The sequence below is a fragment of the Oncorhynchus tshawytscha genome, linkage group LG16, assembly GCF_018296145.1.
Source record: "Oncorhynchus tshawytscha isolate Ot180627B linkage group LG16, Otsh_v2.0, whole genome shotgun sequence".
NCBI lineage: Eukaryota > Metazoa > Chordata > Actinopteri > Salmoniformes > Salmonidae > Oncorhynchus > Oncorhynchus tshawytscha.
Window position 1 is genome coordinate 23,520,876 of NC_056444.1, and position 17,909 is coordinate 23,538,784.

A 17,909-nucleotide genomic window follows, 5' to 3' on the forward strand; every position below is an offset into this window, starting at 1 on the left:
AAGCGTTTCTATCCAAAGTGCAGAGACATCTCAGCTGAAGACTGCCAGGGGTGGATAAGGCAGGCCAAGCGTTTCTATCCAAGTGCAGAGACATCTCAGCTGAAGACTGCCAGGGGTGGATAAGGCAGGCCAAGCGTTTCTATCCAAGGTGCATAGACATCTCAGCTGAAGTCTGCCAGGGGGGTGGATAAGGCAGGCCAAGCGTTTCTATCCAAGGTGCAGAGACATCTCAGCTGAAGTCTGCCAGGGGTGGAAAAGGTAGGCCAAGCGTTTCTATCCAAGGTGCAGAGACATCTCAGCTGAAGACTGTCAGGGTGGATAAGGCAGGCCAAGCGTTTCTATCCAAGGTGCAGAGACATCTCAGCTGAAGACTGACAGGGGTGGATAAGGCAGGCCAAGCGTTTCTATCCAAGGTGCAGAGACATCTCAGCTGAAGACTGCCAGGGGTGGATAAGGCAGGCCAAGCGTTTCTATCCAAAGTGCAGAGACATCTCAGCTGAAGACTGCCAGGGGTGGATAAGGCAGGCCAAGCGTTTCTATCCAAGGTGCAGAGACATCTCAGCTGAAGACTGTCAGGGGTGGATAAGGCAGGCCAAGCGTTTCTATCCAAGGTGCAGAGACCTCTCAGCTGAAGACTGCCAGGGGTGGATAAGGCAGGCCAAGCGTTTCTATCCAAGGTGCATAGACATCTCAGCTGAAGTCTGCCAGGGGTGGATAAGGCAGGCCAAGCGTTTCTATCCAAGGTGCAGAGACATCTCAGCTGAAGTCTGCCAGGGGTGGAAAAGGTAGGCCAAGCGTTTCTATCCAAGGTGCAGAGACATCTCAGCTGAAGACTGTCAGGGTGGATAAGGCAGGCCAAGCGTTTCTATCCAAGGTGCAGAGACATCTCAGCTGAAGACTGTCAGGGGTGGATAAGGCAGGCCAAGCGTTTCTATCCAAGGTGCAGAGACATCTCAGCTGAAGACTGCCAGGGGTGGATAAGGTAGGCCAAGCGTTTCTATCCAAGGTGCATAGCGAGAGACGACATAAGATGTGATGTGGACAAGAACATGTGGCCAAAATGCTGAAGATGGTACAGATTAGAACAGGACTGGACATGTTTGTGTTTTTCCCTTCTCTGCCTTTTTTACAGTAATTGTGTTTTTTTTTTACACATTTGGAACCAAAAGTCATGTATGTGGGATTTTTTGTTGTTGATCACTGGCAGCAATTTCATGTTGCTAAATAAAGCTTTTACTGCAGCAATTCTGTCACTTACTATTCTTTTCTATTGTACATTCTATAAAATAAAGATGACTCATTCACTTTTAGATAGTGTGTTGCCAAAAATGCACACAATTGACACTCAACCCAAAAATGTAGAGTGGTTTACAGTAAATGGAAACTGAATTCAAAAAGAACAATGGATTTCATATTGTCTATTGTATGCAGGTTCTGAAACATGAAAAGTATTGCAGTTTTTGTAATGCCATCAACTGTTAGTATTTTGAAAGTCGTTGTGCTCTGATTGACGATATGTTCCTCGTGGATAGAAAACATGTGCTAGTGTTTTGACAGAATGATTAGATATTGAGTCGGGTTTGCTGTGTTTTGATAGAGTTAGTGTACGTAGAGAAAGCATTTTGAAATGTAGAGATGGTATTTAATGAACAAAATTAGGTTTTGAGCAGAAAATGAACTATTTGACTAATTGTGTGACGTAGGTGTGTTGCTATGTTAAGAGTTTATAAAAAGTACCTTAACTATAGGTAAACGCTTGTTAGCAATCGTAAAAAAAAAGTTGTAAAAGTTTTAAAAGACTGTAAGCCATGCTTTGTTGTCAATGGGAGAATGGGAGTGTTATACCTAAATCCGAAGGATCTCAAGTTAGGAGTCAGTTCAGGAGTCCGTGTTGGCCCAGACATGTTTGAGACGGTTGTATAGATTTGATTTAGCCTGGTCCCAGATATGTTTGTGCTGTCTTGCCAGCTCCTATGGTCATTGACATGCACAACACAAATAGATCTTGGACCAGGCTGGATGTGCTTGTCTTATTTGCTGTGGTCCAGGTGCAGAACATCTTTCAGATGGTTGTTGGACATGTGTTTGTCTTGTTGGTAAAACATTACTTACGATGATGGTATGTAACATTCATAAAGTATTCATAAAACCTTGATATCCATGACATGAATGTCTGTACGTCTCTGTTACAACATATACAGTATTTACCCTACTCTGGTCCAGGTGCAGAACATGTCCCAGTCCATTGAGGTGTTGAATCTACGGACTCAGAGGGACTTCCAGTATGTCATGAAGATGGAGAATCAGATGAAAGGGCTCCGGACCAAGTTCAGACAGGTAGAAGATGACAGGAAGACTATTATGGCCAAGAACTTCCAGGTACAGAACATTAAAGCACCAGAATACATTGAAGGAAGAATACATTGATGTACAGAACATTACAGCACTGAAATACATTGATGTAAATAACATTACAGCACTAGAATACATTGAAGTAAATAACATTACAGCACTAGAATACATTGATGTAAATAACATTACAGCACTAGAATACATTGATGTAAATAACATTACAGCACTAGAATACATTGATGTAAATAACATTACAGCACTAGAATACATTGAAGTAAATAACATTACAGCACTAGAATACATTGATGTAAATAACATTACAGCAGTAGAATACATTGAAGTAAATAACATTACAGCACTAGAATACATTGAGGTACAGAACATTACAGCACTAGAATACATTGATGTACAGAACATTACAGCACTAGAATACATTGATGTAAATAACATTACAGCACTAGAATACATTGATGTAAATAACATTACAGCACTGAAAAACATTGAAGTAAATAACATTACAGCAGTAGAATACATTGATGTAAATAACATTACAGCACTGAAAAACATTGAAGTAAATAACATTACAGCACTAGAATACATTGATGTAAATAACATTACAGCACTGAAAAACATTGAAGTAAATAACATTACAGCAGTAGAATACATTGATGTAAATAACATTACAGCACTAGAATACATTGAAGTAAATAACATTACAGCAGTAGAATACATTGAAGTAAATAACATTACAGCACTAGAATACATTGATGTAAATAACATTACAGCACTAGAATACATTGATGTAAATAACATTACAGCACTAGAATACATTGATGTAAATAACATTACAGCACTAGAATACATTGAAGTAAATAACATTACAGCAGTAGAATACATTGAAGTAAATAACATTACAGCACTAGAATACATTGAAGTAAATAACATTACAGCACTAGAATACATTGAAGTAAATAACATTACAGCACTAGAATACATTGATGATTACAGCACTACATTGATAACATTACAGCACTAGAATACATTGATGTACAGAACATTACAGCACTAGAATACATTGAATAAATAACATTAGAATACATTGATGTACAGAACATTACAGCACTAGAATACATTGAAGTAAATAACATTACAGCACTAGAATACATTGAAGTAAATAACATTACAGCACTAGAATACATTGAAGTAAATAACATTACAGCAGTAGAATACATTGATGTACAGAACATTACAGCACTAGAATACATTGAAGTAAATAACATTACAGCACTAGAATACATTGATGTAAGTAACATTACAGCACTAGAATACATTGATGTAAATAACATTACAGCACTAGAATACATTGATGTAAATAACATTACAGCACTAGAATACATTGAGGTACAGAACATTACAGCACTAGAATACATTGATGTAAATAACATTACAGCACTAGAATACATTGATGTAAATAACATTACAGCACTAGAATACATTGATGTACAGAACATTACAGCACTAGAATACATTGAAGTAAATAACATTACAGCACTAGAATACATTGATGTACATAACATTACAGCACTAGAATACATTGATGTAAATAACATTACAGCACTAGAATACATTGAAGTAAATAACATTACAGCAGTAGAATACATTGATGTACATAACATTACAGCACTAGAATACATTGATGTACAGAACATTACAGCACTAGAATACATTGATGTACAGAACATTACAGCACTAGAATACATTGATGTACAGAACATTACAGCACTAGAATACATTGATGTACAGAACATTACAGCACTAGAATACATTGAAGTAAATAACATTACAGCACTAGAATACATTGATGTACAGAACATTACAGCACTAGAATACATTGAAGTAAATAACATTACAGCACTAGAATACATTGATGTACAGAACATTACAGCAGTAGAATACATTGATGTACAGAACATTACAGCAGTAGAATACATTGAGGTACAGAACATTACAGCAGTAGAATACATTGATGTACAGAACATTACAGCAGTAGAATACATTGATGTAAATAACATTACAGCAGTAGAATACATTGATGTACAGAACATTACAGCAGTAGAATACATTGATGTACATAACATTACAGCAGTAGCATACATTGATGTACATAACATTACAGCAGTAGCATACATTGATGTACATAACATTACAGCAGTAGCATACATTGATGTACATAACATTACAGCAGTAGCATACATTGATGTACATAACATTACAGCAGTAGCATACATTGATGTACATAACATTACAGCAGTAGCATACATTGATGTACATAACATTACAGCAGTAGCATACATTGAGGTACAGCACATTTTTTTTATAAACAGGCCCAGGTGTTTTGCCTGACCACATGACCTGACCAGAGATGTTTACTTACAATTTTAAACACTGTGAGAGACACTCATAAGGAAATATGTTAGATCAATTCAAAAATATACAGTGCCAGTCAAAAGTTTGGACACCTACTCATTCATTGTTTTTTTCTTTATTTGTACTATTTTCTACGTTGTAGAATAATAGTGAAGACATCAAAACTATGAAATAAGACATATCGCATCATGTAATAACCAAAAAAGTGTTAAACAAATAAAAATGTTATATTTTAGATTCTGCAAAGTAGTCACCCTTTGCCTTGATGACAGCTTTGCCCACTCTTGGCATTCTTTCAACCTGCTTCATGAGATAGTCACCTGGAATGCATTTCAATTAACTGGTGTGCATTAAGAGTCAGTTGTGTTGTGACAAGATAGGAGTGGTATACAGAAGATAGCATATTATGGCAAGAACAGCTCAAGTAAGCAAAGAGAAATGGCAGTCCATCGTTACTTTAAGACATGAAGGTCAGTCAATATGGAACCTTTCAAGAATTTTGAAAGTTTCTTCAACTGCAGTCGCAAAAACAGATCAAGCGCTATGATGAAACTGGCTCTGATGAGGACCGCCACAGGAAAGGAAGACCCAGAGTTGCCTCTGCTGCAGAGGATAAGATCATTAGAGTTGCCAGCCTCAGAAATTGCAGCCCAAATAAATGCTTCACAGAGTTCAAGTAACAGACTGTGTGAGCGAATGAGCGAATTTCTGCAAAGAAATCATGACTAAAGGATACCAATAAGAAGAAGAGACTTGCTTGGGGCAAGAAACACAAGCAATGGAGATTAGACTGGTGGAAATCTGTCCTTCGGTCTGATGAGTCAAAACATGAGATTTTGGGTCACAACCACCTTGTCTTTGTGAGAAGCAGAATAGGTGATGGATGATCTCTCCATGTGTGGTTCCCACCATGAAGCATGGAGGAGGATGTGTGATGTTGTAGGGATGCTTTGCTGGCGACACTGTCTGTGATTTATTTAGAATTCAACGCACACTTAACCAGCATGGCTACCACAGCATTCTGCAGCGATAAGCCATCACATCTGGTTTGCACTTAGTTTGACTATCATTTGTTTTTCAGCACGACAATCACACCTCCAGGCTGTGTAAGGGCTATTTGACCAAGAACAAGAGTGATTGAGTGCTGCATCAGATGACCTGGCCTCCACAATCACCCAACCTCAACCCAATTGAGATGGTTTGGGATGAGTTGGACAGCAGAGGGAAGGAAAAGCAGCCAACAAGTGCTCAGCATATGTGGGAACTCCTTCAAGACTGTTGGAAAAGCATTCCAGGTGAAGCCGGCTGAGAAAATGCCAAGAGTGTGCAAAGTTGTCATCAAGGCAAAGCGTGGCTACTTTGAAGAATCTAAAATTAAAATGTATTTGATTTGTTTATCACTTTTTTGGTTACTACATGATTTCATAGGTGTCATTCATAGATTTGAAGTCTTCACTATTATTCTACAATGTAGAAAATTTTAAAAATTTTAAAAAAGGAAGAAGAAAAACCCTTGAAAAAAAAAAAAACTTGTACTGTATATACATTACTGTTCATTACTGTTCAAAACTTTGGGGTCACACTCCTGGAACACAGGAGTGATGGTTGCTGATAATGGGCCTCTGTACACCTATGTAGATAATCCATAAACAATCAGCTGTTTCCAGCTACAATAGTCATTAACAACATTAACAATGTCTACACTGTATTTCGGATCAATTTGATGTTATTTTAATGGACAAATAATGTGCTATTCTATCAAAAACAGGGAAATGTATAAGTGACCCCAAACTTTTGAACAGTAGTGTATATACTTCTCGATGTTACCCATATTTCACTTTATTTTCAACACCCCTTTTTCCCCTCTACTCTCTTCCCTCTTCCCTATGGCTCAGCCTGGCCTCAGCCATATAAAGCATACTATATGTATTTATTTAGACCTCCAAGATGTATGATATGTACTAATGGTCTAGTTAGTGCCACTGACACGGCCTGCAACGAAACATGCAGTCTCTCCTTCACTGCAGCCGAAGTGAGTAAGACATTTAAACGTGTTAACCCTCGCAAGGCTGCAGGCCCAGACGGCATCCCCAGCCGCGCCCCTCAGAGCATGCGCAGACCAGCTGGCCGGTGTGTTTACGGACATATTCAACCAATCCCTATACCAGTCTGCTGTTCCCACATGCTTCAAGAGGGCCACCATTGTTCCTGTTCCCAAGAAAGCTAAGGTAACTGAGCTAAACGACTACCGCCCCGCAGCACTCACATCCGTCATCATGAAGTGCTTTGAGAGACTAGTCAAGGACCATATCACCTCCACCCTACCTGACACCCTTGACCCACTCCAATTTGCTTACCGCCCAAATAGGTCCACAGACGATGCAATCTCAACCACACTGCACACTGCCCTAACCCATCTGGACAAGAGGAATACCTATGTGAGAATGCTGTTCATCGACTACAGCTCGGCATTCAACACCATAGTACCCTCCAAGCTCGTCATCAAGCTCGAGACCCTGGGTCTCGACCCCGCCCTGTGCAACTGGGTACTGGACTTCCTGACGGGCCGCCCCAGGTGGTGAGGGTAGGCAACAACATCTCCTCCCCGCTGATCCTCAACACTGGGGCCCCACAAGGGTGCATTCTGAGCCCTCTCCTGTACTCCCTGTTCACCCACGACTGCGTGGCCACGCACGCCTCCAACTCAATCATCAAGTTTGCGGACGACACAACAGTGGTAGGCTTGATTACCAACAACGACGAGACGGCCTACAGGGAGGAGGTGAGGGCCCTCGGAGTGTGGTGTCAGGAAAATAACCTCACACTCAACGTCAACAAAACTAAGGAGATGATTGTGGACTTCAGGAAACAGCAGAGGGAACACCCCCCATCCACATCGATGGGACAGTAGTGGAGAGGGTAGCAAGTTTTAAGTTCCTCGGCATACACATCACAGACAAACTGAATTGGTCCACTCACACAGACAGCATCGTGAGGAAGGCGCAGCAGCGCCTCTTCAACCTCAGGAGGCTGAAGAAATTCGGCTTGTCACCAAAAGCACTCACAAACTTCTACAGATGCACAATCGAGAGCATCCTGGCGGGCTGTATCACCGCCTGGTATGGCAACTGCACCGCCCTCAACCGTAAGGCTCTCCAGAGGGTAGTGAGGTCTGCACAACGCATCACCGGGGGCAAACTACCTGCCCTCCAGGACACCTACACCACCCGATGCTACAGGAAGGCCATAAAGATCATCAAGGACATCAACCACCCGAGCCACTGCCTGTTCACCCCGCTGTCATCCAGAAGGCGAGGTCAGTACAGGTGCATCAAAGCTGGGACCGAGAGACTGAAAAACAGCTTCTATCTCAAGGCCATCAGACTGTTAAACAGCCACCACTAACATTGAGTGGCTACTGCCAACACACTGTCAATGACACTGACTCTACTCCAGCCACTTTAATCATGGGAATTGATGGGAAATGATGTAAATATATCACTAGCCACTTTAAACAATGCTACCTTTATATAATGTTACTTACCCTACATTATTCATCTCATATGCATACGTAGATACTGTACTCTATATCATCGACTGCATCCTTATGTAATACATGTATCACTAGCCACTTTAACTACGCCACTTGGTTTACATACTCATCTCATATGTATATACTGTACTCGATATCATCTACTGTATCTTGCCTATGCTGCTCTGTACCATCACTCATTCATATATCCTTATGTACATATTCTTTATCCCCTTACACTGTGTATAAGACAGTAGTTTTTTTGGAATTGTTAGTTAGATTACTTGTTCGTTATTACTGCATTGTCGGAACTAGAAGCACAAGCATTTCGCTACACTCGCATTAACATCTGCTAACCATGTGTATGTGACAAATAAAATTTGATTTGATTTGATTTGAATTTAAACAGAAACGAAAGTAGGGCGGTTTGTCAGCGAGGATGGTTGGGCGTATATTGCGACTGCCTAGCAATACAAAGGTTCTGTGTTTGAGAATCTAACCTTAACCCATTACACCTAACCTGCTACTTGAATTATCCTAACCTTTTCCATTAGTTCTTCTAACCATCAACATAAATTTCCCCCTTAATTATCCTTCGTCGTTACCACGCAACACGCAACCCAGTCTCAGAAAAATACATATAATACTATACATCAATAAGTTACATCATCCAATTAGTATGCTATTGTACCACTGGGTAAGACATATGATACTCTAAATCCTCTAATTCCAATCTTACTGTAACATAATGTAATGAAATACAGTATATCATACTAAACGGACTGCAAATTTACGTACCAAATCCCACAAATTTCCTTGAGACAAGGTTGCATGGCTTCCTACCACTGCTCAGAAGGTGTGTTAAGCGTGCCTTAAGTGGTTTCTATCTCCCCTCTGGGATTTCTCTTAATCCAGGCCATTCTGTCTCTGTCCTGTGCCTGTCTCTGCTCCAGGAGCTTAAGGAGAAGATGGATGAGCTGCAGCCTCTGATCCCTGTGTTGGAGCAGTACAAGACAGACGCCCAGCTCATCTCCTCCTTTAAAGAGGAGATCAGAAACCTGTCCATGGTGCTCACAGCTATCCAGGAGGAGATGGGGGCATACGACTATGACGAGCTCTACCAGAGGGTGCTGAGACTGGACAGCAGGCTCCGCAACTGCATGGGCAAACTCAGTGAGTAGAACCAGATCAATATCAACTGCACGGGCAAACTCAGTGAGTAGAACCAGATCAATATCAACTGCACGGGCAAACTCAGTGAGTAGAACCAGATCAATATCAACTGCACGGGCAAACTCAGTGAGTAGAACCAGATCAATATCAACTGCACTGGCAAACTCAGTGAGTAGAACCAAATCAATATCAACTGCACGGGCAAACTCAGTGAGTAGAACCAGATCAATATCGACTGCACGGGCAAACTCAGTGAGTAGAACCAGATCAATATCGACTGCACGGGCAAACTCAGTGAGTAGAACCAGATCAATATCGACTGCACGGGCAAACTCAGTGAGTAGAACCAGATCTATATCGACTGCACGGGCAAACTCAGTGAGTAGAACCAGATCAATATCAACTGCATGGGCAAACTCAGTGAGTAGAACCAGATCAATATTGACTGCACGGGCAAAATCAGTGAATCCTCCGTTGTGTATTTATGGCTCACGCCACAATAACTGTATATGGAGAAAATCAAGAATTCCTCACATAAACAGTGTTGTATTTCACTGAGTTAGGAGACTCTGAAGAGACAAAATCAGGATGAGATCTTTTAATGAGATCAGTTTTACCTGCTGTATATAGTCTACTATTTGACTCTACCTGATCTTAATGGGAAAAGGAATGAAAGGATCTGATTTATAAAAGGTAAATGGCATAATGGAGGTCAAAGATTGAGTATCTTGATATAAACGTAATATTGAACAACATAAATAAATAACTGAGAGCTAAGCATAGATAATATTATAGAATCTTTTATCACTGCGGTTTCCATGCTCAAGCACAGTTACACTGTAATATCCATAAACAAGAAAATTACTACATTCTTTCATCTGTGAATTAGTTGGAACCCCAAACACATTACTATGCATGCGCGTTTGCATACGGTGTTATGTGTGTGTTTGCATATTTCTGCAACTTTGCAATACCATGTGGGATACGACAAGCAGTACTGTAAAGCCCAGTATTAATAAGCAGCTTTCCCATGTAGTCAATACCTACTGCCAATTGATTGAGTCCGATATGATTGCCTTAGGCCTTAGACTTGAGTGTACGTGTTTCTGCCAGCCTGGATTTAATATGCACAGTGTTGTTGAGTAAACTCTCCGGTGGCACAGGCATGAAATTGGCTTGAGAAATCTATTTAGAAGAGGAGGAAAAAACAGTACATCTTATCGCTGCATTTCTTTATTAACAGCATGTGGGAAATTAATGAAAATCACTGGACCTGTAACAATAAAGACATCTGGCACCCGGTTTGGGGCATGGATGACTGATCCACAGGCCTCTCAGAGAAACAACAGGGTGAGTTATGGGATGGGAGTGGAGGAGGTGGAAGGTGGCTGGGCGTCTATGTTGGTGATAGCTCTTTCTCTGTGCGTGTCTCTGGTGACTACATCTCGGTTTTGTTTTCAGAGTATAAGGACGGATTTATAACAATAATCTAATATTGTCATGACCAAACATCATGGTGTTGATTTTCATATAAGGCTGTTTCTGGGGATATTTAATTGCTTCTCTGATGCAGAGTATAATTTAATTAGATTTATAAGGCATGTGAAGTGGTTCATATGTTATATTCATAAGGGAGATGGAGGAAATGGTGACCTTTTCGTAAAGATATTTTTGCATGTTTGTTGCATGTTTATTCAGTCTGTGTTCAGTGTGAAAGACATCAGTTTGTGGTTTCGACTAATTCCTGCTATTCATCTTTCTTGACATAGGTCTGGTACATGGACAGCTACACCAACAGTAAGATTGTCCGTGAGTACAAGACCATGGAAGACTTTGTGGCTAATGTGGTGTCTCGAACCTACAACCTTCCATTTAAATGGGAGGGAACCGGTCACGTGGTATACAATGGATCCCTGTACTACAACAAGTATCAGAGTAACATCATCGTGAAGTACAGTTTTGAGACAGGTCGGGTGCTGGCTCAGCGGGCTCTGGAGTACGCCGGCTTCCACAACACCTACCCCTACTCCTGGGGCGGATACTCCGACATCGATGTCATGGCCGACGAACTGGGCATGTGGGTGGTGTACGCAACCAATCAGAATGCGGGAAATATCGTCATCGCCCAGATGGACCCGGACACCCTGGAAGTCCAGAAGACATGGAACACAGAATATTCCAAACGGAATGCGGGGGAATCCTTTATGATCTGCGGAACACTCTACATCACCAACTCTCACCTGACGGGTGCTAAGGTCTACTACTCATACTCCACCAAGACCTCCAGCTATGAGTACACAGACATCCCCTTCCACAACCAGTACTTTCACATGTCCATGTTAGACTATAACGCCAGGGAGAGGGCGCTCTATGCCTGGAACAATGGACACCAGGTGCTGTTCAATGTCACTCTGTTCCACGTCATCAAAACCGAAGATGACTCCTAGAAGAGAAATGAGAACAAATGTCAGATGTCCTCATATGGATACCATACAAATGAGAACAACAACTCTCAAAGAGAAAGCACCATCATTTGTGATATACAAGGGACCTTGTACTAACTCCCTTGTTCATATTTTGTCTTCTCCTCCCTAAAATGAACTGTGCTGTCTTTACATTGCCATTACTTGAAGAAATCACCTTTTTGTATTTTCTGGGCCAGAACACTTGAACACGGACAGAATGGCATTCCGTTTCCATTCTTCCTTTTTTAACTTCTTACATCGCTGCTGAAAAGACGACTTTACTGTATGGCCTTATTCACTGCTGTCTTTTGGATCCGTATCAGCCGAAGGCTCTAGATTGCTTTTGTGCATGAATGTCTGACATTTTGTCTGATGTAATTTATGATGATATATTAGCTACGTTCCTGTTCTAGACATGTCCTTTAGTTCTCACAGTGTTTGTGGTGATGTCTATTTAAAGTAGTTAAACCGGGAGGTTGAAGGTCATCCCCTCCAGACTATTTGCTGCCATGTATGTAGAGGTAATTTATAACAAAGCAAAATGGACAGTCTTATCAACTTGTTAAAAATATTGCAGTAACAATTTTATGTCTCTATGTGAGAGTTAAGTCCATATTTTTTATAAAATACTGTATCATAAAAGCGTATCTGTTTTTATTTGTCCATGTTGAATAAGGCAATACATACTCTTATAGTAAAAACTGAAATGAACCAATCCAGCACCAAATAAATCCTATGATTTTATCTCGGTCTGAAGATGCTGCATTTTGATATCTATTGTGCCTGTAACATTTTTTGAGAGAAGTGTGACCAAAAATATAACTGAAAAAGCAAAATATCAGAGTAAAACATAAACATCTCTATGCCACCATAAAAAACTGAAAGAAATCATATTATGAAGGCCCCATTTATGAATGATGATGATGGTGGGGATGAAGGTGATGGCTTGCGAATATTGAAATTGTAATGTTTCCATTTCTGAGGCGTTTTCCTCTGTTGGGTTGAGTGCTATCCTTTGGCATTCCAATCAGGAAGTTCATGAACAGGCAGAAAAAATCTGGGATGATTCCCCTCTAGTCCCCACCCTCTGCCTCCACTCAGACAGGGTAGCCTAGTGGTTAGAGAGTTGGACTAGTAACGGAAAGATTGCAAGTTCAAATCCCCGAGCTGACAAGGTACAAATCTGTTGTTCTACCCTGAACACTGTTCCTAGGCCATCATTGAAAATAATAATTTGTTCGTAACTGAATTGCCTAGTTAAATAAAGGTTAAAAAAATAAACTAATCTGTGTAGTTTTACAGTAGTAGGCTATGAGACAGACTACGTAATTTACCACCTCTTTCCCTCCCCCAGCCCAAACAGTAAAGTGCCTACCACAATCATGAATCCTTATCGATTCCCCATCTAGAGTCCTTGGCTATAAGTGTCACCCAGTGTGAGCATCTCTTCTCCCCGCTGTCCCCGCTCCCACCGCACTCAAAGGAGAAAAAGAAAATCCCCACACATCAGCAAGGCTGTATTAAATCAGAAATTGCTCTTCCAGAAAAGTTGATTAGCATAGATTTTCCCACCTTTTCCCCTCTCTATGTGTCTATGTCTGGTTCAGCGGGAGGGAGGGATGAATGGATGGAGGGAGGGCTATCATTCAGTGTTGGGATCGTAACGTTAAACGCTGTCAGTTTGAATGCTCATGTCTCTAACTGTGCTCATCCAGATACTCAGTAAAAAGACCACGCATCAAGATACTCAGTCACCACGCATCAAGATACTCCAAAAAACACCACCCATCAAGATACTCAGTAAAAACACCACGCATCAAGATACTCCAAAAACACCACACATCAAGATACTCACCACGCATCAAGATACTCCGAAAAACACCACGCATCAAGATACAAAAACACCACCCATCAAGATACTCAGTAAAAAACACCACGCATCAAGATACTCCAAAAAACACCACACATCAAGATACTCCAAAAAACACCACGCATCAAGATACTCCGAAAAAACCACGCATCAAGATACTCTAAAAAACACCACGCTCAAGATACTCCGAAAAACACCACACATCAAATTACTCAGTAAAAACACCACGCATCAAGATGCTCAGTAAAAACACCACGCATCAAGATACTCAAAAAAAAACACCACGCTTCAAGATACTCCGAAAAACACCACACATCAAATTACTCAGTAAAAAACACCACGCATCAAGATGCTCAGTAAAACCACCACGCATCAAGATACTCAAAAAAAAACACCACGCATCAAGATACAAAAACACCATGCATCAAGATACTCAGTAACAACACCACACATCAAGATACTCAGTAAAAACACCACGCATCAAGATACTCCGAAAAACACCACACATCAAATTACTCAGTAAAAACACCACGCATCAAGATACACCACACGTCAAATTACTCAGGAAAAACACCACGCATCAAGATCAAATTACACATCAAGATAAAAAACACCACGCATCAAGATGCTCAGTAAAAACACCATGCATCAAGATAAAAAACACCACGCATCAAGATACTCAAAAAACACCACACATCAAGATAAAAAAACACCACGCATCAAGATACTCCGAAAAAAACACCACACATCAAGATACTCAGTAAAAACACCACGCATCAAGATGCTCAGTAAAAACACCACGCATCAAGATACTCCAAAAAAAAAACACCACGCATCAAGATACTCCAAAAAAACACCACAAGCATCAAGATACTCAGTAAAAACACCACGCATCAAGATACTCCGTAAAAAAACACCACACATCAAGATACTCAGTAAAAAACACCACGCATCAAATACTCAGTAAAAACACCACGCATCAAGATACTCTGAAAAAAAACACCACGCATCAAGATACTCCGTAAAAACACCACGCATCAAGATACTCAGTAAAAACACCACACATCAAGATACTCAGTAAAAAACCACGCATCAAGATACTCCAAAAAACACCACGCATCAAGATACCGCTTCACTCAAGATACTCCGTGCATCAAGATATCTATCAGGGGATCATTGAGTCAAGATTTACTCAAGATTCTCTCTGAGAAAATAGAGAGCAACCTATTGCATCTTCATTCTGTATGGGGTTGGATGGAAGCCTAAATGACCTATACTATAAGTAAAAGCCATTGTCTGGATTGAGGCAAATAGTACAAACCCACACTCACTACATGGCACTCTGTTCCGCAATCAATTCCGTAATGATAGAACTCTTCCATTTGGGGAGAATTATCATTAATCTTTGATTAGTTGGATCACATATAGCTTTTCATCTGATTCTCGGAAATGAAGTTGAATAGATGGTACTTGGCAGATCAGATGTACTGATGGACACTTTGCATATCCTCAGGTTACCTACCTGACAGACAAGAGACTTTGAAGCAATGTATGATAATGACAGAGCGAGGTAGACATCAACATAAGATCTCCCCTAGCTGCCTCTCCTGTATCAACAACCCTCATCACAATTCTCGAGGCAACATAAATACATGTAGGTCTATCTGGCATCGGGCCATCTTATTGATGTATGCTGCCTGGCGTATACTCAAGTTGTTGACCACAGGGCAGGGTCTACTCCCGCATAGCCTCTCAATGGACAGACTTGGACTCGTCAGTATGAAAATTGCATGGTTACTGTATCTTATGACATTTCTTTATTTTTTTCTCTCTACATGGACAAACAGTAGTCGTCTAAAGTGGGTCCTTCATTATGATTATGTAGTCCCTCTTCTAAGCCTGATTGGACACACTTCCCGCCAGGACGATGTCGGGTGTGAGGAGAGTGTTGTGGAGAATATCAATTTGCATTTATCCGTTCATTTGGAGGTGCCTTTGCAGACGAGGCTTTGCCTGCTCACTTGCTGTTCCATTTCAGCTAAATGAATAGTTCTCAGGAAAAAAAGTAATTTTGTTCACTGGCGGTAATGACTATCTGATATCTGTCAATAGTCATACAGGCTTCATAATTCATCTTCAGAAGTCCTGATTCCCCATTAGTGAGAGGGAGCAGAAGTCCTGATTCCACATTAGTGAGAGGGAGCAGAAGTCCTGATTCCACATTAGTGAGAGGGAGCAGAAGTCCTGATTCCACATCAGTGAGAGGGAGCAGAAGTCCTGATTCCACATCAGTGAGAGGGAGCAGAAGTCCTGATTCCACATCAGTGAGAGGGAGCAGAAGTCCTGATTCCACATCAGTGAGAGGGAGCAGAAGTCCTGATTCCACATCAGTGAGAGGGAGCAGAAGTCCTGATTCCACATCAGTGAGAGGGAGCAGAAGTCCTGATTCCACATCAGTGAGAGGGAGCAGAAGTCCTGATTCCACATCAGTGAGAGGGAGCAGAAGTCCTGATTCCACATCAGTGAGAGGGAGCAGAAGTCCTGATTCCACATCAGTGAGAGGGAGCCCAAGGAGTTGATCCAGATGCTTCACAAGTTATCTACCACAATCTCTCCACAAAAGTTTGATGATAGATCTAGTAGCTTGAAGGACTCTTTCTGAAAACCCCTAGGAATCTTTTCCACTTTGCTTTATTCTTTTCAGTATGGTGTGCCCCACATTCACTAGCTTTGGGGCCTCGCCTCACAAATTGCTTCAAAAGTAGGGTTGCTAATGCTATTGGGGGAATAGAGTGATTTTATGAGCCTGTCATTTTCTTGAAAGGACAGAGGATATAGTGTGCTGGCCAACCAGCTGGTGGTGGTGAGGTCTGCTTTAATGACAAACCAGCCATTCCCTGATCTATAGATAATCAAAACGAAAGGAAGAATCGAAAGATTTCTTTGATAAAGGATAATCACATTCTGAATCCTCTTCTCATCCCCAAAGCCCTAACGTAATACACATTTTATTACTGGAACCAAGCACTGAGACACTGTGAGAGACGCCCTGAGTTTTCCCCCTTTTCAAACTGCAACAACGCTATTAACTGTCTGGGTGCTGTAGTCTAGAGAAATCAAATGCTAAATCCTCTCTTTTTTGATCCAAAATGCCTTCCCTTTCCCCTCCGTAGTAACCTGGGAGTTTCAGAGCTACAGACAACAGCAGGGAAAATTACCCTCGCGGAGAGAAATGACCCGAATATACCGAGGGTCTTTGTACTGTGTAATTACCATGTCATTTGGTGGAGTTGTGTGTCTGCTCTGACTTGACAGGCTGCTGGCATAATTGAGACGGGATATGAATACTGTCCACCTCTGACAGAAAGACGAGAGAAGAGCTGTTGGGAAGGAGAGGGAACAGAGGGGGGTAATGACATATCTCACTACATATAGGCAGGACATGAGTTACATATCAACACTTCAACATACATATGCAATAGATTCATGACAAGTGTTTGGGTGGGTGTGTGTGTGTTGTGTTGTGTTCCTTGTGTGTGTGTGTGCGTGCACAGTCTTCACACGTGTGTGCTCTGCATATGAGAGTGCATGCATGTGTGTGTTATTGTTTTTGCTGCGTTGACTTCACCATTAGCAGTTGAGAGAAACAAAGAGTTATCTGAAATACCCTTTTAGCCGAGGGCACAATCTAACACCCATTATAAAATCATTTTTGGATTGACCTAACGCTGATTTTCACTCATTAATTTGACCAAAAACAAGGGAAGCAGAGAGGCAGAAAGGCCAGTACAACGTCATGATTATTCTCCTGTCACCTCATGTTCCGTAGCTGTGGTGTTCAGGCAATTGCAGCAATTCAATCACCAGCTAACCAAAGCAATTCAATCACACCACACCAGCTAGCCACAATCATTCAAAACTAAATCAACAGCAAGGCTGCATTTCATTTCATGTTGAAAAGCGGTTTGAAAATCCACCTCTGATTACCATATCAATCATAGGACCGTGTTAGTTTTCTTCCTGCTATCTAGCCTAAGTTCGCTTGGGTTTGTGTTAATGGTATTGTATTCTTGGTGACGCCTCCCTTTCA

At 41.1% G+C, this 17,909-nt stretch overlaps 1 protein-coding gene across 1 annotated transcript in view; it reads left to right on the forward strand.

The window, feature by feature from the left end:
* The window catches only part of olfm3a (olfactomedin 3a), a 33,633-nt gene extending 21,217 nt beyond the window's left edge, over positions 1-12,416 (forward strand). Inside the window, exons 3-6 of the mRNA XM_024374622.2 lie at positions 2,224-2,379; positions 9,265-9,484; positions 10,728-10,834; positions 11,254-12,416. Coding sequence (XP_024230390.2) covers positions 2,224-2,379; positions 9,265-9,484; positions 10,728-10,834; positions 11,254-11,931 — 1,161 coding nt within the window. The 3' untranslated portion in view covers positions 11,932-12,416. The remainder of the gene's footprint in view (positions 1-2,223; positions 2,380-9,264; positions 9,485-10,727; positions 10,835-11,253) is intronic.
* The last annotated feature ends 5,493 nt before the right edge of the window (positions 12,417-17,909 follow it).